The sequence below is a fragment of the Crocodylus porosus genome, unplaced genomic scaffold (assembly GCF_001723895.1).
Source record: "Crocodylus porosus isolate Cpor-Errol unplaced genomic scaffold, CroPor_comp1, whole genome shotgun sequence".
In the NCBI taxonomy this organism is placed as follows: Eukaryota; Metazoa; Chordata; order Crocodylia; family Crocodylidae; genus Crocodylus; species Crocodylus porosus.
Window position 1 is genome coordinate 69,118,103 of NW_017728947.1, and position 26,333 is coordinate 69,144,435.

General features: G+C 40.3%; 1 protein-coding gene across 3 annotated transcripts in view; it reads left to right on the top strand.

Moving 5' to 3' along the window:
- Positions 1-26,333, top strand: part of AKAP6 (A-kinase anchoring protein 6) — a 439,998-nt gene that overhangs the window by 137,376 nt on the left and 276,289 nt on the right. For all 3 annotated transcript variants that reach the window (XM_019552170.1, XM_019552169.1, XM_019552171.1), the window contains exons 3-4: positions 10,266-10,517; positions 18,428-20,215. In XM_019552170.1, coding sequence (XP_019407715.1) covers positions 10,266-10,517; positions 18,428-20,215 — 2,040 coding nt within the window. The remainder of the gene's footprint in view (positions 1-10,265; positions 10,518-18,427; positions 20,216-26,333) is intronic.

The following is a 26,333-nucleotide window of genomic DNA, read 5'->3' on the forward strand; positions in this document are numbered from 1 at the left end:
CCCCCCCCGAAATTGGCTCTGCTGGTGGGACATTGGCAGCAGAAGTGCCAGTGGTGGAAGTGCTGGCACTTCCTTTGCCACTGTGCCACTGGTGTGCTCAGCGACCAGCTGCTGGGGGACCCGCCCTTGGTCACCAACTGGTCCCTGAGGGATTCAGCCTCTGGTTTCCAGCTTGCCACTGGGGGACACCCACCAGTTGTGCCCCACTGATGCCCCCCATACTCGGGAAGTACCCATGCAGACACCACTCAGCATTAGCTACCATACCACATGCCTGGAGTCTGTGGGGCTGTGGTCCATGCTGTAGAAATGGGAGGAAGTGAGGGAGGGGGATCCCTGCTTGAGCAGCCTGGGGTGAGGGCAGGGGTAAGCCAGGCAGACCCTGGACCCTGCTATGCCTGCAGTCTCTGCTGGAGCTCCACTTAGGGAACAGGGGGGTGGGGCCAGCCCTGTTCTCTGGAGCAGAGAGCATAGCCCACCCAGGGCTGCAAAGCATCTGGGATATTGGGGGACTGGTTTAACTTAAAGCAGGAAGGGGTCTGGGACAGAAATTGCATAAACTAGTTTGATCCAAATCAGTTAAGTCTGATACTAGATTCAGCCAGGTTTATCTTAAACCAGTTTCAGCCATATGGAAACTGATTTATATGCACTGAATGTCTATTCTGTTACAGGTTTAAACGAATTTCTGATCACTTAAACCAGTTTATGTGTAATGTCTGTCTCTAGTCCTAAAATTCAAGAGCATGTACACATATGTGTGGCAGGAAGTGCAATTAAGGGAAAACATATTAGATCCTATCATACCTTACTGCCAGTGCAGGGGGAGCCTGAAGCTTGGCTCTCCCTGTACCAGTAAGAAGCAAGCTCCCAGAGTTGGGAGCCACTGCAAACTGTGAGGGTCTCCCAGTCACCAAGATGTTTCATGCACCCATGAGATGCAAGTGCCACAATCTCCCAGCACTACCGGAGCTGCAATCTCTCAGCTGTGGGGCTCTATACACTCTCTGCTGGCAGAGTTGGCAGCTGCTAGGGGTGAGAGTCCCTTTAGTTGCGAGACTCCCAGAACCATCTGGCCATGATGCAGCCTTGCAGCTGGAAGCCCTAGCAACTGATGGGGCTCCCAGCCACAGGTGAGACCCTACTACATGTACAAATTAAAGCTCAATAGCAACTAGCTATATAGTACACATTTTCAAGGCCTAATTTTATAGTTGGTTGGAGCTTTTTAGGTACTTTGCACATATAGTTGATCTCAGGGTAATTGTGCGACACCTGTAACATGTAGAGTGGGCCTCTAGATTAGTGACATACATATGTGCTGTTTCACACAAGACAGCACAAAGCCCCCTCTCAGAACTAAAATAATATTAATTTGAAACTGCAGATTCTGGTTTTTTGTATGGACTGCACTGATGATGACTGCGTCGTTTTGCTCTTTACATCAGCTTACATATTGTGTTTGTTACTTGAACCCTAATTATTTTCAAACTGAATCTGCCTCTCCTGGAAATCTCTCTCTCATTCCTCTAGCTTGGCTCTCTTCCTCTATGGGCAGCTGAGCCCATAGTTTAGACTCTCAATTTAGTATTAAGGACAATGTTTCTGAAGTCTCCATAAGCTAGAGGGAAGTCAGGATAAATAAATACACAGTTCTTGTTTTATAAGTTACTTCAAGTTGCTTGTTACTCTAGTGTTTAGAAATGGTCAACTTCTCATGCTCTAGTGTTTAGAAGTAGGTGAGAAATGGTTTTCTCATTGTACAAGTCTTGTTGAGGTTTCAGAATATTTCCTATTCAATATTGTTCTACGCTGGGGGAAAAAACAAAACTCTTTCCAAGTTTTGAGTGAAAAAGAGGGAGGGGTGAGGGAGGGTGAGAAAAACTAATACATGGAAGAAACCTCTGAGGATGTGGGGGATCCTACTACAAGTACCTGTTCTGCTCCCCACCTCTAAAGTGAGCATCCTAACCATCAGGCTATTGCTATTCTGGGGTATTTCTCTTGGTGTCTTCAGCTAAAGCTGTTCTACATTGTAAAATTATTGGAGCAGGGTCTCCCACATTCTAAGGGACTGCCCTGACCACTAGTCTATTTATTTTTCTGTGGGTGGGTCAGTCTTGCTTGATTTCTTTTCTTTTGACCAGAAATTTCATTCTGAACCTGAGGAAAAAATACTTCCCAGCAACAGCTTCAACTACACCCTTATGTTCTTGTCAGAGATGTTCATTTCAATGAACCAGCATTTTAAAGTGAAAAACAATGTAATTAAAAACTCCTGACTAGTGGCAATTGTGATATTACTTTAAAGTCTCATCATAATTTAAGAGACTAGATCAATCTTGTCACCTTTTCCGTGCATGCCTTTACAGTAGGTGAAAGTTTTCCACCTTATCTTTAAGACAGTGTTGTATCTGCCTATTTATCGCCACATGCTGCAGAAATCCCATGCCTTATTGAAATCCCATGTAATAGCTCAGGTAGCTTTGTTAAAAAAAAAAAAAAAAAAAGTAGCAAAGATTTCAATTGGGACTCTCAGAGACCACCACTACTCAGCTAATTGTGGCCAAAAGAAGTTTGCTCTTCACTAAGCCTACAGGGAATATACTGAATTTGTTTTAGCTGTATGCAATATTATATATATATATAGCTTAAAGGTTTGCAGTACTTTTCAGGATTGCTCTATTTATGTCCTAATAATTTGTCTGATTATACTGAACACTTGAATCTGTAAAAAATGCCTTCTGCTACCATGAAATAATTGGAGTGAAATGACCAAGTCTAGATTGTTAGGAAATGGTACAAAAATAAAAGGTACATGGAGCAATTAAGTAAGGATATGAAATACACTGTAGGGTATACTTCATACAAGCTTCCATTTTTATAGGAAGCATCATGAGAAGACATTATTAGATATCTGAAGATTGCTTGAATCTGTTGCACTTAAGTCAACATTATTAGGATTAGAAAAATAATGCATGTTGATTCTGGTTTAAAGGTGCATCATCTTTGTCAGTTCACATTTCCCAAGTGACCATCCTGAGTGAATAATGCCCCCCCTCTCCCCCCAGCAAATACTGTTGATTAAGCAATGGTTGTTTGTTTGGTACTTTTCTGTATAATGTGCATTTCAAGGCATTCTAACATTATCTGCTTGACTGATGATTTTTTGAAAATGGATATTATTGACCTCAGTATTGTGGTAGATTTTGGTTTAAACTAGACATAACATTTATACCAGCTCTTAGTACTTTGCCATTTGACTTTCATGGTCCTTTTCCTTTCCCTTTCCCAGTAACATAATATTTGGTATACATACTCTCAAGTACTGGTATGTTGGTCCAGTAAAAGATATCATGACCCCCTTTCTTCTTGTACATTTCCTGAACTATTGCAGCTATGACAGTGCTCCAACCCTACTTCTTGCAAAGTAGCCTTTTTGAAAGGTAACACCACTTACAAAAACCTGTCAGACTGTCACAGATTCAGGATTAGCTTCAGTTCTGTATACTGGTATACTTCTCTGGTATGCTTCGGCTCTTAGGCTTTATTTTCAAGTGATTCAAGAGTATAACCCCTGAGCACTGAGGTGTCAAGAATATAGTAACTATTTGCAGTTCAGCAAGATGTAATGTTTGATTCTGTTATATTTTTAAGCAGAAAGTTTGCATAGGATAAAGATTTTTTTTTTCTTAGCAAATGAGCAAGAAATTAACCCTTTAGCAATTTCTATTGAAGTAATTCTTCTAAAATGAGGGCAGTTCATAAGGAATGATAGTTTTTGTCTATTTGTTGTTTTTAACAGAGAAAACAGCTTCTAAGTACATTGGATAATCCTGGCAATAGTTAAGTTATAATCCCTGTTAAATTTAATATAACATAATTTTGCAATGATATTAAGGGCAGTATAATTTATATTGGCTGTCAGCACCTATAGTAAAATAATATGATGTACAGGTATAGTTTTCAGTGGGTGTGTCTACACATATTTACTGTGCAATAACTTACCATGCAGTAAGCAGTTTTTAGGCTAGTGTCTACATGTGCAGCCATTAAAGCACAGTAATACTGTGTGTGGACTGACTTGGGACTAACTTTAGTCCCAAGTCAGTCCACACACACAGTGTCACTACACAATAAGGCGTCTGTTCGTGCATTACTGTGCAGTAATTAATCGGATGTATATTTGATATCTCCATAATGCAGGTATCAAATTTACGCCCAAGTCGACATAAGTCACCACAGTTACTGTGCAGTATGGGTATGCATGTGTATACGTGCACCTGTACTGCGTGGTAATTTTTGGTTACTATGCAGTATCTTAAATTACTGCACAGTAAGTGTGCACATGTAGACATGCACAGTGAAGTACAGAGAGCATAACTTACGTTCTCTGCTCCAGGATTCCTTTGTTTGTAACTGCCGGTAGGAATTAAAATATGATGGTGGTCATTTTGGAGCCAGTCTCTCAAAGTCATATTACAGTTGTATAGTCCATATGCACATGGCACGGAACTAAGCTTATTACCTATATTACAAATAAGTTTTCTTTAACCAAATATGAGATTTCTTTGATAGATATTCTAACATGAAATTTTCTGAGAAAAAATTATATTTTCTTATTAGAGTCTCTGTTTGGTATGGAATTTAGAATATCCTTAAAAGTAAAGATCAAATTGATAGATGCTTTATTTAAATCACAAATGTGTGTTGCATGAAAGCTAGTAATAAAGAATGAATAATTCCCTTTTTCTTCCACTAAGTGTTTACTGATAGATCAAAGAACAAAATCTACAGTACAGTTGCTTCTGTCACTGATGTTAATTCAGGAGCAGTATACTACAACGTTTCATCTTTCAGTGGATTCCATGTGTGTCTTAACAAGGTGTCTACATAGAGGAACAAGAATGCTAGAAAGGAAAAAAAAAAGTTTGTTTAAGGCATCTTACTAAAGTCTAGATTCTAATAAATCTTGAGTATTTTGTTAATATTTTCTTTGTTTGCAGAGCTGTTTGTATTATAGGCTATTTTAGTTAGCATGGAGGGCTGTGGCCCAGCTGATAGATGGTGACAGCTGTGGATTACTGGGTCAGCTGTTTGAGAGATTGAGCGAAGTTGGCAGTTGGCAACCTAATGGATAGAGCCCTTATACCCTGAGAAATTCCATAGTCAAAAAGATGCTACAGTACATTTTCTGAATTGATAACAAACCCTGCACCCTTAACACAGTGACTTATGTTTGACAATAACAGTGAATCTCAGCCAGGGTTTATTGAGACACTTTCAAAGGTGTTGCAGGTTGCCACACAATGTAAGCACAATTGGGTGTGCAGACATGGTTCACAGGGTAAACCAAAAGATTTAAAACAGAAATCCGTGGTGCCAAAAACATTCTAATCTGTTGTCTTTCTGACTTCTTTGCGATAGAAAAATTGCTATATTAGCTTCTGTAGTAAAAAACCAAGTGAACACCAGGGCTAGGTACAGACAGTCAAAAAGCCTGAGGTGGAACTGATCTAAGTTACAGTTTTGTGTAAGTGGCATAGTTTAGATTGATAGAGAACACATATACCCTTTGGCATGGTGGGGGAGGGGATCTTAGACTGGTTTCTGCCATTATTAAACCAGTCTACATGTGCCAAACTTCTATTCTGTTACAGATATAGACCGGTTTCCAATCACTTATACTGGTAGAAGTGTAATGAATGTCTGTACCCGGTCTAAGAGCTGGCATTTTCTGAAGAGTTAGTTGAGTCTGAGGGATGCCAGAGTCAAAAAATGATGAGAACCACTGGGTTATGCAAAACACTCTGGCTGCATCCACAGGAGCATGCATGTTTGTTCTACAAAACTCTGATTCTCTGGACACCTTGAATTCAATGACATATATTGGCTGAATACTGAGAGGTGTTGGCTCTGGATTTAGGATGCAGATGCCTTGTTCTGGGACCCACCCTCAGGCTGACCACAACCTCTTCATTTTTGATAATGAGCAAATGTATTGATACACAGTGATAACTGAAAAGAAGCAATACAAACAATGAAGCAATTCTATATATCTACCAATTCTAGGACTGTCATCAGAGTCGAGAGACATCTGGCCAGGATGCAGGCTTCACTCTAAGAAGGCTCTCTCTTAGATATCGGTGTGTCAGCAGCCTGGAGGCAGGATGCCGAGGCCCACCCTCCAGTCCAGTAGGGTGGATGAGATGAGCTGGTGGTGTGCGATCTGTCCATGGTGGCCTTGGGGACTCCTCCTGGGGGACCCTCAGAAGGAGGCCCTAGGTGGAGGGCGACTTTGTTACTCCAAAGTCCTTCTTTTGTATTCTGCTTCCTTCCTGATGACTCCTAATGACTCTGTATCCATGGCTGTTGCCGATTGGTCTTTCTGTGTTCATCACGCTGTCCATGTCCCATGTTGTCAGCCAAAGTCCTATTTTCATTAATGTATCACATACCCACATCCTAATTCAGGGCTCTACTGGTGTCCTAATTTGGTCTGCTCCCCTAACCTGTGAGGTGAACTAGTTTTACATCAGGCATGCCATTTTTATGGTGATTTAAGCCCTATGAATGCCTCCACATCCAGCCATTTAGATCAACCTAACTTTGTATGTACTCTCATACAAAGACCATTTAGGTTTGATGTAAGCTAATTCCTAGCTGAACCTAAACTAAAACTTAACCAAAATAATCCTGGTATAAAATGTAGTAAGAGAGTCTACAAAATGTTTTTTGTAGGTTTACAAGACTTAATGCCCCCCGCGGTGAGGGAGGGGGCAGGCGCTGCCTGGTGGGGGAGGGGAGGGAATCTGCAGGACGGAGCCGCGGCTTGCAGGATGGGGGCGGCTCATGCTGCTGCTTGCACCCCAGATTCGTGTGCCTCGGATCTGCATGGTGCAGGATGGGCTGTAGCTGTGGGGTGGAGCTGGAGCTGCGCAGCTCTTCTCAGTGGGGGGCTGGGCTGAGAGCAGGCTCTGGTGGCGCTGGGAGGAGGCTGCAGTCACCCCAGATTTCACTGCAGCTCCACTCCCAGCCCTGCGCAACAGGGCAGGGCGGCAGCTGAATGTGTTGCCTCCACCCAAGTGCCGGGAAAAGCTGCAGCTGTGCCGGATGGCAACGCAGGGCTGGGAACGGAGCTGCAGCCTTCTCCCAGCACTGCTAGGGCCTGCTCTGAGCTGAGCCCCTGCCAAGAAAAGCTCCATGTGGCGCCAGCTCTGGCTCCACCTTGCACCTGCCGCCCTGCCCTGTGCAGAGCCGGGAGACACTCCCTCCCTCCTCCCTCCTGAGATGCAAGCAGTGGCGGGAGCCACCCCCACCCCATGAGCCACGGCTCTGTCCCACACCCTCTCCCTGCCCCTCCAGGCAGCGCCTGCCCCCCCCCTCACCATGGGTGTCCTTGATCTCCCCCAGCCCCCATCCCATCCCTCGCCTTCCACCACACCTGACTTACCACCTGGAGGCAGCTGTATTGGCTATCAGATCAGTATCGGCCAGTATGCCTCTTTAAATATTGGTATCGGTCCCCAAAGTCTCTATCGGTGCACCCCTACTGAAAAGAAAAAGTCATTGAGTACTTCAGCCTTTTTCTTATCAACTGTCATTAGGTTGCCTCCCCCCATTCAATAAGGGACCCACACTTCCCTTGATCTTCGTCTTGGTACTGACATTCGTAGTTTTTTTAGGGGCTGGAAGGGACCTTATAGATCATCAGGTCCAGCCCCCTGCCCTTGAGCAGGAAAGACCGCCATGCTACCAACAGCCTATGCCTACTAATATCTCCTCCTATGGACGCTAGCATCCAAGAAATTCAAAGAACAACAGACAGGTGACTTAATTCTGGCAGGCAAGTATTTCTAGGGGAAGAAAATACCATGTACTAGAAACCCTTCTTGTTATCCTTCACATCACTTGCTAGCTGTAACTCCAGTTGCACGTTGGCCTTCCTGATTTCGTCCCTGCATGCCTGAGCAAAACTCTTATATTGCTCCCTAGTAGTTTGCCCAAGTTTCTACTTTTTGTAAGCTTCTTTTTTGTGTCTTAGCTCATTAAAGAATTCCATGATAAGGCAAGCTTGTCTTCTGCTAATCTTCCTACTCATTGGGATGGTTCTTTCCTGCACCCTTAGTAAGGTTTCTTTCTAGTACAAGCAACTCTCCTGGATTCCTTTCCCCCTCAGACTGGCCTCCCAGGGTATCCTGCCTTAAGCAAGTCAAAGTGTTTTTCTGACATCCAGGGTCCTTACTCTGCTGCTGTCCTTCCTGCCTTTCCTCAGGATCCTCAACTCAGTCATCTCATGGTCACTGCTGCCCAAGTTGCTTCATCCACTTCTACATTCCCCACCAATTCTTTCCTGTTTGTGAGCAGAAGGTCAAAAAGAACATGGTTCTTAGCAGCCTCTCCAACAGTTGTACCAGGAAGTTGTCCCCAGCACTGTCCAAAAACTTCCTGGATTACCTCTGCACTGCTGTATTGCTCTACCAGCAGATGTCAGGATGACTGAAGTCTCCCAGGAGAACCAAGGCCTGTGTTCAAGGAATTTCTGCTAGTTGTTTGAAGAAAACCACATCCACCTTAGCCTCCTGGTCTGGTGATGATTTACAGCAAACACCCACTGTGACATCACCCTTGCTGCTTTCCCTCTGACCCTAATCCAGAGACTTTCAACAGGCCTATCTTCAGTTACCGACTGCATCTCTGAGCAATCATACAGCTCTTTTACATAAAGAGCAACTCCTCCTCCTCCTCTTCTTCCCTGCCTGTCCTTGCTGAACAGTTTATACCCATCCATGACAGTACTCCAGTCATGCAAGCTCCCACCAGGTCTCTGGTATTCCAGTTGCATCATAGTTCTGTGACTATACAGGGCCTTCCAATTTTTCCTGCTTGTTTCCCAGACTGTGTATTCATGTACAGATACCTGAAGTAATTAGCCAATTGCCCTACTTTCTCAGGAAGAGCGAGAAGGCTTCCCCTGTTGCTTCCCTCTCGAACCCCCAGTTGTGTTTCCTTCAGATCACTGCTTCCCCACTTACTACTATCTATTACTATTAAAGATAATTCTTTAATATAATTTAAGAAGACCTAATGTAATTTATGAATGATAAAAGTTACTAAAAAGTTGCACTAAAAACTTACCAATTTACCTATCACTGTTATGAATTTAACTGTACCTAAAGAAATCAAGGCTTAGCTGGTAAAGAAGGTATAACATGTCATTATGCTATGCTGAATAATGTATTATTATATTACTATTTCCCAAAATTAGAAATCAAAATAAGTATAGAGTTTCAAGGCAATTGGTTTTATGAAGTGAGAGTCTGAGATGCTTTAAAAATTATGATTTTCTTCTGATTGTTATATTGGTACTATTTATTTTACTATATTGGTACTATTTATATATTTAAGAAATATGAATATGCTATTTTTAAATATGCACCAGAGATTTCAAGAAAATTCTTTAGGCTGTGAAGATAATTTATTCAGTATTTTATCCTCATTTGGTTACTTGTCTACATCACACTTTTTCAGATGTGTTAATATAGTTCTACTTTTTAAAAATATACATTGCTTGTTCAACAACAGGAATATGTCTAAGTATTCTTTTAAGTTATACTATTGTTCTAAGGTAACTGCCATCACAGTCATTATGCATATAGTATAATATTCTATTGAGGATTTGGGATTAGATTACTGAAGAATCTAGTTATTGTTCTTGGAGGATACCACCCCATCAAAATATTGTGTCCCCCCCACCGAATAACCCAGCCTCTGCTTTCTCCTCAGAACACAAAATATAATCACTCCCTTTCTCCCAACACCTTTCCTCTACTTACTCTTTTCTCCAAAGCACCTTATTGGACATATTAGAAATCAAATTGTGTATATACTGACATTTTAAATAATTGAAGATAGAGATCTGTTGGGCCACTCTTGTCACTTGCATGCTTGTCCCTGCATTTCAGGATGCCATATTTACAATGCTGTTTTTCTATTTCTGATTCATATGATCTTGTACCATCTCCACTTATTTCATGTTGTCTCTGTACTCAGTGAACACTCCTGCCAAACAAGACAGCTGCTGGTTCAGTTGTTGTAGCATTGCCATAAATAAAAATAAATAGAAAAGTCTGGATGCATTAATTACATTATTCTCCCTGTCTGAAATCATATATACTGCATTTAATAAGTAAATGATCTGCCTAGCACTGATCTTTATAAGACTATGCCAGTGGCTGAAGATATATTTTTCTTCTCTGTTACAGGATATATGTGAAGATATCTCGGATCATGTTGAACAGATTCATGCTCTATTAGAGACTGAGTTTTCTCTGAAGCTTCTGTCTTACTCTGTCAATGTGATAGTCGATATCCATACAGTGCAATTACTCTGGCACCAGCTACGTGTGTCTGTTCTGGTTCTGAGAGAACGCATCCTGCAGGGACTACAGGACGCCAATGGAAACTACACCAGGCAAACTGATATTCTGCAAGCATTTTCTGAGGAGACAAAGGAGGTAGTATAACTAAATGCAGTAATTTACTTCTGAAAATGATGTCCTTGCTCGTGTTATAGCACTTGAACTCTTTGTACTGAATCTACCCTGTTACTAGCTTAGAAATTGGTAAAATAGCTTGCACTTATAATTCATCCCAATGGCCAAACATATTTGAGACTAATTTAGCAGGTCAGAGCTGTTCAACTTGAGCGTGGCTGTGTGAACTCCCTTCCCCATTCTGGGATTTTTCCCTGCCAAGCAGTGCATGGCTCCCTGTATTCCCCAGGCAGCACCAACATTTCACAGCCCCCCTCCTTAATTTCTCCGCCACAGAAATGAGAAAAGCAACTGCAGGAGGCCACAGGCTGCATTTTAACTAATCACATTGCTCATGCAGTCTGCAGGCCACCAGTTAGATAGTGCTGTAGTAAGTGCTCTTACCTTAAATTTCCTCCATTGGTCTTCATTCTGGCTGAATCAAATTAAATGTAGGACCACAGAGCCAGCTTCTCAAAAGCACAGTTTAACATTACAAGCAACATTGTCCCACAATTCCAATATTTTTATACAGGCAGACTGAAGATATCATAGCAAGGTTTTTTCATTCAAAATCCTGGATCTGGTCACAGTACTATTTTGAAGTTTGTATTCAGATCAGAATTTTGTAAACTCAGGCTTAGCTCCAGATTTGTGTGTGAAAAATTCATTTGCACATGGATAAGCTAAGTCAATGTTGCTTTAAACAACAGGCCACAGACTTTTTGTTTTAGTTGCAGATGTGGAATATGATTCCAAACAAGCATGTATTTCATATGGAGATGTATTTAACTGGATTGCCTTTTACTGAAAAACTAATTTAGTATCAGTAGATGAGTTAAATGCTGTTAAATGTTAAAGTATTACTGTGAACTCAAATGTGTTTGAAATAAAAAAGTTGTGTATATTTTTAACAGAGATAAGAACAGCTTAGCCAGGTATGTGGCAGATTCTTTATTATCAACAATCATGAAAACTTTTTATAAAAGAGATCCTCTAGTTCAGTAAAGTGTTATTCCACAGGTTGTATCGCTCAAGAGGCCAGACTAGGCAATCTTAACAGCGCCTTTGGTTCTAAAAATTTATGCAATGCATTAGTCTCAAATAAATCAAATGCCAAGATCTTGAAGAAATCTTTTTTCTTCTTTAAAGAAATTAGAAGGGTTTCTGTGCTACCCTGCTGATTTATTTTTTATTTTTTCTATAAAGGGGAGAATAGGAGGTCCTGCGACAGGGAAGAGTAGGAGGTCCTGAAACAAATACCCTAACATGCTCATGCCCACCTTCTACACCCCCATTTCCTGCCTGTCTGGTGCTACTTCAGATTCCAGCTTCGCTGTTGCTATAAAACTTACCTGGAAACCCCTAAGGAAGGGCATGTCTACTAGCATTCCCAGAGCAGCGAAAGGGAGCTAAGTCGTCATTAAGACTGAATGTGATGATCTCAAAACAAAGGAAAAGGGATTGATTCAGGGTATGTGCAGACGCTTGTCATACCTGATTTACAATCACATGGCTTACTTTTTGCCATATGACTATAGATCAGATCTGGTGCATGCACACTTTTGCTGATACTGGGAGCCATGCTGGGATCCCAGTTTAAGGAGGCTAAGGTAGGGGAAAGGGCAGGCAGGATTGTGGGGGGGGGATAGTGTGCCTGCAGGGAAGTGGGGGTCCACAGGGGAGTTACTTGTTCAGGGTGGAGGGGTGGGGGTGCTCGAGTAGCTCAGTCAGGTTGGGGGCATAGGAAGAGTGCAGCTCTGGGGTTGGGGCAAGTGGTTGGGCTTTCCCAGTGCCAGAGCTACAGGCATTCATTAGATTGGGCTAGCCCATTCCTGATCTAACTTACTTCACCTGAGAAGGTGAAGTAAGTTAGATAGGGCCTGCCATTTTTGCCCAATCTAACCTCCCCAAATGTCTGTTCAGATCAGAACTCAGGTTGATCTAACCATAGTTAGCTCAATCTGAGTGTAATATCTGCATGTACTCTTGGGTGTTAAGAAGTAGGAAGTGAACTGCATGGATCCCATTACAGCTGCTACAAAAACTGTCCCTTTAAAAATGGTTGGCCTTCTTCAGGGGGAAATTCCACTCCGCCCACCCACCCACCTTAGAATGAAGGCCATGACGAGGAGCTAATTTTGCCTTTAGGATGCTTGGAAATCTTCTTTCCCTTATCTGGGAGAAAAGGACAGTATCTGTTAAAAGACCCACTCAGGTCTGGCAGAGGCAAACCAGCTGTGTATCTTTATAAAGTTTGGCCTTACTAAATCTGTCTATTTTTGTCTAGACTGAATGTTGGGGTGGCCTGAATGAAAGTATTTGAGAGTGGTAGGTGTTCTAGTGATTACTTCCACAATAAGCAATTTCAACTGACTAAAGAAGTAACCCTGCAATACCTACAGGGGTATCAAATCTGTAAACAAAAAGCCCAAAAGGCAAAATATATCCTCTTCTCTATATCACTTTCAGGATCATAGGAGTTAGATACAACAAGAGTAGGTCCACATTTTTAAACAGGGAAACATTATTTCCAGGTGTCTAGTACAGTAGTTCTCAACTTTCATAGACAAAAGTCACCCCTTGGAAAATGTCAGCTTTTGGTTTACATTTGATTTTTTTTTACTACAGAAAAATAATAAAGTAAATTATCGGTTGCAGACCACTCAGAAAGAACACAACAAATCAGAATGCTTTCAACACTATGGATTCTTATTTGAAATCTATACATTTAGTTCGTGAATCATGTTTGCACACCAAACAATGATAACATTGCATGAGACCCTGCAGTACCTCTGAAAGGATCTTGAGACAGATGCCTCAGGGCGCTGTGGTACTCAGTGGACAATCACTGATCTACTATTTTCAAATGTATACTGAAGGTGATTTGGAAATGAGTAAGATCTCTTACTACTGTTCCTGGTTGCTTGTAAAGAGCGGTGCAATATCATGGTGCAACACTTGGAATTTTTTAAAACTAAAATCTAAATAGCTTAATACAATTGATGACTAAACAATGGTATAAACCTATACATTCATTCTACACATTCCTTTTCCCAATCATCTAATCATTTGGGTATGCTTCCAGCACTGGCAATTACTTTCTGCATTTTAACCATGTTAGTATTGATGAGGTGAGCATAAAGTAGATACTTTTGTAATGAATATATGCAGTGCTCTACATAAATATTGGACAACTGTTTCATGAATTATAGTGCTTATTACCCTCTCCTTGATGTTTCTGCCAGTACCCTTTCCCAGGCAGGACTATTTTCTAACATACACTTCCCATCAAGATTAAATTTTACCTGTTTAGGTGTTTACATGCAAGTTTGAAGCAATGAGGTTATTTGGGCAGGGTTAGAGCCCTTCATCCATCCAAGTCAATGCTTCCATTTACATAATCGCTCTCCTCCTAATATCCGACAGTCTCCTAGTCCTTCCCCCACTTTCTCTGCCACCAAATGCTTACCTGTAAGTATCTTATGGAATTAGGATATGTCGTCTACTATTTCCTTTCTTCTGAATGTGGTGAGTAAGAAGCCAACTGTCTTGCTCCCCAAATTTTGCATCTTCTGACATGATTGTGAAAGGTGGTTAGAATTGCCCAAACTCAAGAAAAGACATTTGCCCGTTGTACCCCTTAGAAGGAATAGATGTTTAATGTAGTATGTGTGATGAATTGTAATTGAGTACAGAGGCAGAGAAGACACAGAGGGTCATAAAGTTCTTCCAGAATTTGCTCCTGTTCACTTCATTTTCTGGTCCATATAAAAGCCTAGAGAGAACTTCAGGAACTGCATGTCTATGTGATACTCATGTGCCAGCTTCATTTCACAATCTATAAAGCACAACAGGTGGTTTCATACATTCCTACTTTATTGCCCTTCCATTGCAAACAATTGGGTTGGATCCTTATCTGATGTACATTGGTGTAACTTCAGTGAATTCTGTGGTATTACACTCATTTATAGCATCTGAAGATCTATCTCAGTTGAGATTGCCTACACTATGAAAGGTTCCACATAAAGTTCTTTATAGCAATCATTTTACCTTGATCTGTGCACTTTATTAATGAGAGATCTCGAAAAAGCATTTATAAAGTCACAGTAAATATTTGTTGCCGCTTTGGGGTTCTCAAGTAGATGGAAGGTACAAAGTACGAGAAGGATACTGCAGGGATGTATTAAAATATGACAACCTCTAAAGTGGTGCAAATTACTGTAGCAGAGGGGAGAGGTGCAGTGGGGATATGCATTCTCAAAAGAATGCTGAAAGCTAAAATAAGATGATCTTATTTGAGGTATTCAATCAGTGCAAAAATGCATTATACACTAATTCAAGGGGGGTACTGGAAAAAAAACTAACCAAGCTTTGCAGGAGACATTAGTGGGAAGAGAAAGCCTAAGCATTAGATGTGTTCTTGAAAGATTGAGCCTTGTAATGAAATTAATAAATCATATACCTCCATAAAATGTAACCCTCATTTATGAAGCTGTGGTGTAATGCATTAAAAAGGCCATATTTTGAACTGGAATGTTCTTTGATAGCTGTGACAGCTGTGTGTAATTAAATGTAATATTTTCCTAAAATAAAAATGGCAACATTGACATCAACTCCACCTGTGATATTGCTCCTCTGATGATGCAGTCCATGTTAGGAAGATGTTCTGGAAAGTGACCAAGCAGGATGGTTTATGGATATGATTGTAAAGTTTATTAATACTAATAAACATCTTTTTAAGAGATGAAGGAATGAAGTTCATTACACAGCAGCAAGGGAGGCCCCCAGGGCCTTGGAAAGCCTTTTTGATTTATGCAAGGTATTACTATACAAGTTGCAAGGCATTACTATACAAGAGAAATGTCTCCTCAAGATTATAAGGAAAATTGCACCTATAATAGCTGTCACTGTTGGTTCAACTACAACCCCAAGAAGAAGATCTGGTAGTGTTACAGAAACTTCCTACTATACTTTTGGGTATTGCTGATGAACCATTTATGGAATCAGTTTTTCACATGGGTGGAATATATTCAACATGAGATTTTAGGAAAACTCCAAGATTTAGGTTCTAGCTTAAATATTCTAAGCCAATTCTTCATAAATAACTCTTGAACCTGAGTTGGGTTTGTGGGTGGCGGAGGGGATTGTTTTGTTTTGTTTGTTTTTGTGGGGGGGGGGGGTTGTTTCTTTTGTTGTTGTCCAGTACAAGTGCTTTCTTGTGAACCTAACAACTTATTTGAGTCATGAGGCTCACAGGTATTAAGTAAAGAGTTTTGAAGTTGTCAGATCAGGTTATTGTAGGAGGCAATCTTTAAACCTGTGTTTGTTAAGATTACACGAGCTTTGATCATTGGTCATTTGTTGAAAATAGCTTCTTTGGAAGTGGCTTACTAGAACACTGAGACATGACATGTTTTAAATTGTGTGTTGCACTTTAATGATAGCACTTGAGCTAATGTTGGTTTTCTTTTCTTTTTTTTTAAAGTTTTCTAGTTGTTTTTTTTTTATATTCTCCTTTACTATGCTGATTTTTGTTGCTCTAAATAGTTGACTTCAATGGTGTTACTCCAGGTGCTTATCAGGGTTGAACCAAAAATTGGCTCTATGATTTAGGGATTTATGGGAGTATTCATATTTGAAATATACTATAAATCTAACAACTGAGCCCTGCCTTGTTCCTGGAACACTAAATTATGTATTGCAAAATGTAGAGGGAAATTGTAAACTGAATGTATTTTTTCTTCTGCCATTTTTGCTTGTTCCAAGTCAATCATGGAATCCACTTTAAAAACATGTAACAGAAATCTGACTTGACTTAAAATCTTAGTTACCAATAAAGATTGTTCCTGCTCCTGAGACTGGAGAAGTCTAATAATAAAGAATATTCTGACTGGAGGATGGAGAAGAATGAGCACGTAGGAGTTTGACAGAACTATCTTCAACTGACCTTGTGGCTACCCCTGGAGATATGTCATCAGGAATTAATGCTGTATAAAACTAGATGCTGTCAACAGCTCCTAATGTGACTGTGAGCAAAACTCTGAAAATCATAAAATCATATAAAATTAGGGATGGAAGGGACCTCAGGAGGTCATCTAATCCAACCCCTGCTCAGAGCAGGACCATCCTCAACTAGATCTTCCCAGTCAAAGCTTTGTGTAGCCAAGTCTTAAACTGAAAGGATGGAGACTCCACCACCTCCCAGTGCAACCTGTTCCAGTGTTTTATTACCCTCCTAGTGAAAAAATTCTTCGTAATATCTAACCTAAACTTCCCGTGCTGCAACTTGAGACTTTTATTATTTATGGTCTTTGACAGAAAGAGGATTTTTTTTTTTAAATCTTATATTTGGAAGATACTTCACTGTGCAACAAAAAACAAAGTCCCCTTTGGATTTGTGATACTCTATGGCAATGAATTTCTAGCAATGGAAAATTTCCCCTGCTTTACCTTCACCATACTGGGGTGATTGATCCCTGTGAGATACATGAATGTGTTGAATCTGCATATGCAAGCCTAACGTTACTTTCTGTTTAACCTACTAATGCCAACGTTGATTCAGTTTTATACTGTTTATATTGTGAATATATTTCGTGCTTGCCAGGCTGGCAGTGCTTCTTTCCACATTTGTGGCTGCAGTCATTTACATATGGGACAAACATAACACTGCCAGTCTGGGAAAGGCATGAGGAGTATTAGGTCTTCCACTCCTCCTGATCTATGGGGGGAGTTGAATGGCAGGGAAAGACTCCTTTCATCTTCCATAGACCAGGGATCCTTCACTTGGGGAATAGGTGGGAAGCAACCTCCTCCATCCCTCTCTGAGTTTATAATGGCAGTGGTGAGAGCAGTATGGTAAAGTCCCCGGCCTATTCTACAGACAAGACAGTTTCTGGTCTGGGGGAAGAGGTTCAGATCACTGCTCAGCTGCTTCCCTCCCCTCCCAAGCTCATTTATGAAGGAGGGGGAGTAGAGGGTTAAGTCCCAAACCTGTCCCCAAAACCAGGCAGTCTTTGTTTTGGGGAAAGGGCAGGGAGCAGGGTAACTGCTCCCCTCCCCTCCCAAACCGGTCCAGGACAAAAGCATACAGGTGTAATTTGTAGGAGAGAGATTCTGTAACAAAGGAGATCTTTAAAGTGTCAACTTAAAGATCTTCTCCTGGAGGGGGCGTGTTCCTGGGGAGAAACTGAATGAACACTTGTATGCTCCTAGTTTCTATCAGGAGAGCAGCAGATCTCCTGGTAGAAACATAGGGTGTATACAGAAATTACTTTTTTCACCATTTAAAGTGCTTTATGGCCATTTGGCTCTAGGAAGATTCATGCTAAAAACAAGCAATCAGTGGCCTACAGAGCAGCATGGAGGGGAGCCCTCTATATGACTCTTTCTGCAGTTCTTGGGTTTGGGAAACCATAGGATACATAAGACTCGGATATGGTCTCTTCCCATTGCCATGCATACTCTGACTCCACAAATCCCCTCCCATTCAGTAACTAATGATAGAAAATTCTAAGAGATCCACTCTGGACATTTATGGGTCCCTCTACTCCTTCCAATTGGTTTTGTAATTGAAAGATATGGTAAAGATTTCCATGTTATATACGTAGTCACAGTCCAATCTCTTCAGTATCACAAAGGACACCTGGTCAGCTTCCTATGGGTTTTCCCCTCCAAATATTTTAGAACAGATTACTCACCCACATTGTACCATCCAAACTATGAGGCATTTCAGTACCTACTGTTTTCTTAGATATTATAATTGGCAACCATGTTCCTGTTTCATGTATTTTGTTTACTTCATATACTGGATATGAGAATTCTTGTAGATCTTAAATATGTAGCATAACTAATATTACTTCTAAAGCAGCCATTTCTCTTGTCTATTTCAGGACCGCCTTGATTCATTAACTGAAGTGGATGATGCGGGACAGTTAACTATCAAATGCTCTCAAAATTATTTGTCCCTGGATTGTGGTATTACTGCCTTTGAATTGTCTGACTACAGCCCTAGTGAGGATTTACTTGGAGCCCTGGATGACATGACCTCCAGTCAAGGAAAAGCAAAACCATTTGAATCTTGGAACTACAGTGAAATGGAAAAAGAATTTCCAGAGCTTATCAGAAGTGTGGGATTACTTGCTGTAGCAACTGATTCCATAGGTTCAAAGTGTGATGAAGCTATTAATGTGAAAGAAACCCATTTACCTCTTCCAACAGATAAGAGAGAAAGCAAGGACAGTGCAGAATCACCTGAACTTTCACTGCTATCTATTGAAGAATCATTTCTCTGTCAAGGGCCTGGTACTGAGGATGGTGTCATATCAACTGACAACAAACTAGTTCCTAGTTCAGAGAAACAAGAATGCAATCTATCACACCATCTTGACGCAAAAATCAAACATCTTCACTGTGAAAACTCAACTCCGAAGAGATCCATAAGAGACTGCTTTAATTATAATGAGGATTCTCCCACACAGCCTACATTACCTAAACGTGGTCTGTTTCTAAAAGAAGATGTATTTAAAGATGATATGGAGGTCAATGATTTAAAAAATCACATTTCTCAGATTGCAAAGACTGAAATGAGTAGAAGCACACCCTCCTTATTAGATCCTCCAGACAGATCCAAGCTCTGTTTGGCTTTACAATCCTCTTACCCTAATAGCCCATCTGCTGTCAGTCAGTCATATGATTGCTTATATAAAATAGGTGATAGAAACCTTGACTATACAATAAAAAATCACTTTAAGGAAAGCCTTTTAAGTTTAGGCAAGTCCGATTACTACACCAGGAAAGAAAAACCAAAGCACAAGAAGTCACATGACACTTTTGAGAAGGTGACTCCAAGAAGATCAACTGGTAGCATTTCTAACTCAGCTTCAACAATGCTGGTGGAAAAAAGAGGACACTCGGTTCTAAGAAATGGAATCCCTCTCTGTAAATCCTACTCCCTGGAGGGAACAGAAACTGATTCTACTTCCACATCATCAGATCCTTGTAATCAAAGGGATCTGAATGTCCAGCATCAAAGTAAAATTGAACAATCAAGTTCACCAGGACACAGCCAAGAGGGTGCATCTTCAGCTGACTCAGAACCTGCTATCAGCTCGTCACCTGTTCTTCCAAGTAAGAGTAAGGAATGTTACTCATCATCACCCACTTACATTAATACAAATAATAAAGCAGCTGAGGTCTGGTATGGTTCAGATGAATATTTAGCGCTTCCTTCACACCTCAGACAGACAGAAGTGTTGGCTTTGAAGTTAGAAAATTTGACAAAACTGCTGCCACAGAAACCCAGAAAAGAAACCATTCAAAATATTGATGACTGGGAGCTGTCAGAAATGAACTCTGATTCTGAGATGTATCCAACATACCACATTAAAAAGCACAAAAGACTGGGTAGGATTTCCCCAAGCTCTTCAAGTGATATAGTATCCTCATTGGGTGACAGCATTGAATCTGGGCCTCTCAGTGACATTCTTTCAGATGAAGAGCTTTGTATGCCTGCATCATGTATTAAAAAATATGCAGTAGACAAATCAGAAAGGACTGCAGTGATTCAGCCTGCTGAGAACAGTGAGACCTCTGCCTCAAATAAGTCTGCTTTAATTCACCAATTGATGCAAGATATACAACACCAAGACAATTATGAAATGATATGGGAAAAAATTGAGGTAAGACAGACACTAGTGTTATATACTTCTTCACAAGGATATAATAGTATAAAAATGAAGTGGTTTTGGTTTTGCTTCATTTTGTTTTCTTTAATTATGAAAATCCCTCATTATTCTTTAAAATTGACTATGTTGTTATGTGTAAGAGTGGTTGTGAACTGAAGAACAACCGTGATAATTGCAATAAGTAGTTATTATATGTGTCATTCCATTTGTCCCCAATACTATAGACACTAATCTAACATGCCCTGGTCCCACACGAAGCCAGGGGAACCTTTGAGACATACTTCCAGGGTGTTTCCACAGCTTCAGGGGTGCCCTTTTCCCCCAAGCCCCTTTCTGCCATCCTGCTTGACAACTGAGAACCAGTTGCGATGTTCCAGGGGCCAACTCTTTGGCTTGTAATACTTCAGACTTGCATCTCTCACTTAGGTCTTACCAGTCCTTGGCAAAGGCACTTTTGCCAGTTAGAATAATTACACCCTTGCCTGGTCAGGCACTAGAAAAGATTGGTTCCCCTTTCTGGAGACGAAGCCTGCCTATAAAGTCAAAAAGTTTTTGAAATCACACTTAGCCAGATAATAAAGAGAACACTAAGATTTATTATGAAAACAAGAGCAAACATAAGAAATCAGTAACCATATAGTGAGATACAGACAGAGATATAAGAACAAACAAACAAGCGGAAATATCAGAACAGTAACCTGTTCTTACCCTGAATCTTAAATCCAAGAATGCCATTTCTACTCCACCAACAGCTAGGGACTCCAGTGTTTCCCTATGCTTGCAGAGAAAAAAACAAACCTAAAGACCAAGACTTGTTTTTAGGACAAAGCTTAAGTATGGTTTCTTATCTGGCAATTTACATACATCACCATTAGATTCTGGGGGAGCTCAGACTATGTGTAAGACTTCCTGCTCACCCCAAAGTTGCAATTAAAACAGGGAAAATATTTGCATCACACATGAAGATTACTAATCCAATATCCTAACTAAATTGTCTCTCTTTTAATTTCCCCCCTATAAGAAATGTCATGTCCCCAACCCCAATACCTGAATAGCCAAGTGATACTGTTACCAGTTCCTTTTAATATTTAAATTGGCATATTCACATCAGATATTACTGATTACCAATCTTCAGCCATTTAGGCTTTAAATCCTTTTCAAGGTATGAGACTCATTATGTGATCCTGGCCCGAGTACAATTTAAGACATAAATGTAGATCCAGTACTGCAAGTCATATAAATATAAGGATTATAAGGCTAAACACCGTTTAACACAATCTATATGCAGAGACTACATATGTCCTGTCAGTAAAACAAATTCAAGAAAATGCGTGTGATATTCCACAAACCCCGCAAGCACTGTAGGTTCATAGCAACTAACTTACCTGAGTCGGTGATTTTATGCTTAGCAAAGAAACTTTGTCAGTGCGGCTTGATTACCTCTAAAATGCAGATAAATTACATGACATTTGCATGTAATGAAAAATAAAGTAGATGTAAAAAAACCAAAATTTTGATTTGTAAGTAATTGTGTATGCATACATATATGCTGGTGAAGCTTGAATGAAATGGCACTTCTTACATTTTGGCAATTTTTAAGTGTTGCAGTGGTAAGAATACAGGATGTTTTTTCCTTATTCTTGTCATATTGGTCCATATTGCATTAAGCAACATCTTTCCATTTATTTAGTGTACCGTGTTGTTTTATCTGCCTTCCAGTGTTTTATCTGTTGTGCGTAGCATAGAACAGGGCTGCCCAACTGGTGGCCTGAAGGCTACATGTGACCCTTAATGAGTTCATGTGAAGCCTCCAGGCTACCACCTGGCCACTGCTCCTCTATTCACTCTGGCTCCTGTTGCAACTGGGTTCTCTTTTGTTTCCTGATCCTGCTCCAGGAGGTGCAACCTGCAGCACAGTGGGTGTTCGTAGCACAGTGAAGCAGGGGAGTCTACAACCAGGGATGTGAGATGGGAGTACTGCCCAGGGTAGACTTCTTGCATGCATACTGCAGCAGGGGGTGTATCCCCAGGGCCCATGTATGCATTAGTATGGTCCTTAGGGTTCCAGCCCATGTGGCATGCAGTCCCCAGCTGCTGTGAAGTTGGACAGTCCTGCCACAGAGGCTACATACAAACTTGTACATGTTTCACCTTTTTACAGTCCCCAAACCAGTTCTACAGGCCTTCTCTAAACACATTGAAAGAGGTAGCATTTCCTCTTGTTTGCTGGCGCTACCTTCCCAGAAGCATCACACCTTAATTAAGAATGAAATAGTGTTTAAGAGGGCTTAGCTGCAAAAGGGTGGGGTTTTTTCTTCCTTACTAAAGGGAGAGGTGAATTTTGGCGCAATATATATATATATAAAAGCAAGCAATATAGATATTACCATGTTTAAACATGGTGATTTTTATCCAAGGTTCTAGTATGGTATCCTATCCTTCACCATTCTGGGGTGTTTTTGAGCTGATACTAAACTATGCAATATGTAATCTTCAGTATCACTTAACATCAGGAAAGAGCATCTTTCCATATTGCTTGAAGAATGTCTTCTGGAAGTATCCTTGAAAAACCTCAATTGTGAAAGAGCCAGAGCAGTAATTACAATTTAGAAAGAAAAAGCCAGACCCAAAAAAGCATAATGAAGGGAAGGTGGTGTACTTGGATAACCTAGCCAGCCAGAGGAAAAGAACAACAAAGAATCACACTTTTGCTTCACGCAAGACCATATAAACTTGGAAAAACATGTTTTAAGATTCTGAATATAAATGAATTTGAGACGTCTTAAAATATTTCAGAAACCTACCACAGCATTTAAAAACAAATATAAAGGTTTGACAACGTTTCTCCCTTCCTTAACTAGCAATTTTGCTCTCTCTCTTACCTCCCCGCAAAAAGCCTACATTAAGTATTTTAAAGTATTTTAAAGATTTGCTTCAGTCCCTCTACCACAGTGTTTCTCAAACTTTTGATACTTGACACACTTTTTTAAATTAAAATTGATGATGCCTATATATTTTTTCAAAACATATAACATATTCCATTTTCCTGGCAAAGGAAATCATACCTATGCTGAGAAGTACTGTTAAAAAAACCCACCAAATACATCTTTCTTTTAACAAAATTAGTCTCTATAGCCATAGTTCTCAACCATTTTGGCCTCCCTCCATAACATTTCTGAATGTCACAGCACCCAGTTAAAAATCACTGAGCTGGATCTAAATTCAGAATAGATATGGAGGGGCCCTTGAGGCTAAAAAAGTTGAGAATCATTAATCTAACCAATGCAAGGCAAAGGGGCAAGACCTTTCCCTGCTGTGCTCTGCTCTTTTCACTGACAGCCCCCTCCTGCCCCCTGCAATCTCAAGGGGTAAAGCCAGCCCACATTGCTCAGGCTGCTCCTGCAGGGTTTCATACACTGGCAGCCACCCTGCAGCCTCTCCTGCCAGCCATGAGATGAATAGGGCTGCAGAGTGCAATGCAGTCTGTGCATTCTCCTGCCTACTCACGGCAGAGTGTGCTGCTGGGAGCATTGTGGGGAGGTCAGTACAGGGGCTGCTTGGGAGTGGGAAAGGGTGGGGAAAGGCAGAAGCAGTGGCAGCAGCCCACAGGAGAACATCTGCAGGCACTGCTGGAGTAGTTGGGACAGGCACAAGGTGCCAGACGGGGAAAGAGAGCATTTACCTCCTCATGCAAGGGGAACCTGTGGCACACCCCTTGGGAATCACTGTTGTACCAAGGCAGATTCTGATCTCATTTAAACTAGTGGAAACAGTTTTTGTATGCTATATTTACATTGGCATTAATGATACAGGGAATAGAAGACTCCTCCATTGTGTGACATTATGAATCATCATAAAACCTATTTGAAGCATCAGTACCTATGTCACAGTCAAGTTCTTTCTTCTAGTGCTTTTTCCCTTCTCTGGCTATTAATCTGAACAGAGAATCAAGAGTGTACCATTTTTTAATGATCATTAATCTGCATTTACAACAAACCTACAATTTATTAAAAGGAGCCAAAAAAATCTGGTGGCTCTGCAGAGTATAAATGAACAAATTAGAGAATTTCAGTTATAAATCAGGGATTTCATTGTTAGTGACATTTTTGCTCTGGAGAAGTCAAGTCCAAATGTAAAGCTTCATTAAGCACAACTAAAGACTATTTAAGCACATTATTATCACAGTTTCAGTGTTGCAGATTCCTAGCCTAATTTTCTTTTAATTTATGGAAGTTGTAAAATAAAATTTAAATACCCTTGTTTTTGAAAGAACAGTAAACCTGATATACAATATACAATATTTTAGCTGAATTAAAGTATAACAACTACAATTTCAAGGATACTTCATGATAGGAGAGATTTTGAATCACTGTAAACCTGGCACAGCTTTCATAATAAGCAATTTGTTGACTCTGTCCTAAACTAAGTATTTTGAAGCCTCCTCCTGGGCCCAGATTTTGCTGAAGTTAGTCAGCCCTTCCAATATTGTGGGAGTTTGCAAAACATTTTCTCTGTAGGTCCAAGTTTCTGAGGGAAATTTGCCCTCATACTGTTATATTCTAAATATTTTTTTCCACCTACACATAGCCTTCTGCTCAATTCAAGTTTGGCTACATTGTCAATTAATAAAGCTGTGGGTTTGTTTGTTTTTTTAGTTTATCATTAGCATTAACCAATTTTAAAAACTTGAATTATGTAGGGACACCTCTCAGCCTGATGTTACCCCACATTCATTCTTTATTTGCTTTGCCCATATCTTGCAGCCAAAGTTGTGGTGTTCTTTTTTTACCCACAGTGCATTGCTACTTACATTCTCGGTGTTATACCGTGCCTACATTTTGGGGCAAGGCCCTTCCACACTTGTAGCACCAAGCCTCTGAATTCTATGATTCATTCCTTCCAAATATCTTCAGAAATAACTAAATTTGCTGTTTTCAGAAGTGCTATGTAATTCGTTTATTGTTATAACACAGCTCAACTCCAAAAACTGACTTTGGGTACAGATAAATGTAATACTTGTAGTGATGTGAAAGGATACCTATATACATTGCCATGATGCAAATACTATGTCTGCATGATTCTGTAGCATAGGAGACAAACATAGCAAAACCGCTGCAACTTTAACATTGCTTTCCTTCAGGGTCAAAGTTAGGGCAATGCAGCTACCTTGTATCACTACAGGATCATGAACATCAGGGTTTAATCAAAATAACAGCAGCTCCCCCTTTCCCTTTAAAGTAGCTAAAAAGAACATTTATCCATATACTTTTTTTAAAAATGGCATCAAGACTTCCATTTATTATTATCCATGAGAATGGCCACTGTGCTAAATGTGTTTATTGACAAGTAAGATATTGAACTTTTAAAATCCAGCTTTCTCAGTCTTATCTTTCTGATCTTTGCCGTGCTAAAAGGAGAATAAAAAGATTTTTTAAAACCCTTTTTGTCACTTCTTAAGTAAAAATCTACAATCCTTCTAAGAAACTTCCATTTAGAACTATCATTTTTAGGGGCAAAACTATACTTTCAGTTCAATACTATTTCAGTTTTGGAATATTTCAAAATCATTTGTTGTCTTGGAAGATTTGGAAAAATAGAAACAAATTGATTTTTTCCCCCTTGGCTGTATGTATGAAATGAAAAATAAGACATTTTTCATTAGGGATAATTTTCAAATGAAAAAATATCTAACTCTTTCCTTATCAAAAGAAGCTTTTATTTCAACTACCCTTATTCGTCCTCAATAACTAGAATTGACTAGGTATACATATACTGTCGTTCAGGATGAGATTTACCATGGAATACTTAAGTCATCTTTTTCTTGTTTGGCACTGTTGCAAAAAGAAGAGTGGCATATGTTTGCAAGTCTCTCTATTTAAGGAAGATGATGTCTGTTTGGCAGGCCTGTGGGTGTTCCGAATATTTCCTGTAGGACAGATATGCAAACAGGTCCATGTGCTGAAGATAGCATTTTTGGGTGAGGCAACTGAAAACATTTTAGCTCAGTGTCCCAACTACGATTCCTCTAGTGGATCAGTTTCCTTTGGAAGTAAGATGGCTGTAGTTCCCAGTTCTCCACTGAGTAGAACATCTCATGAATAGGGACCTACGT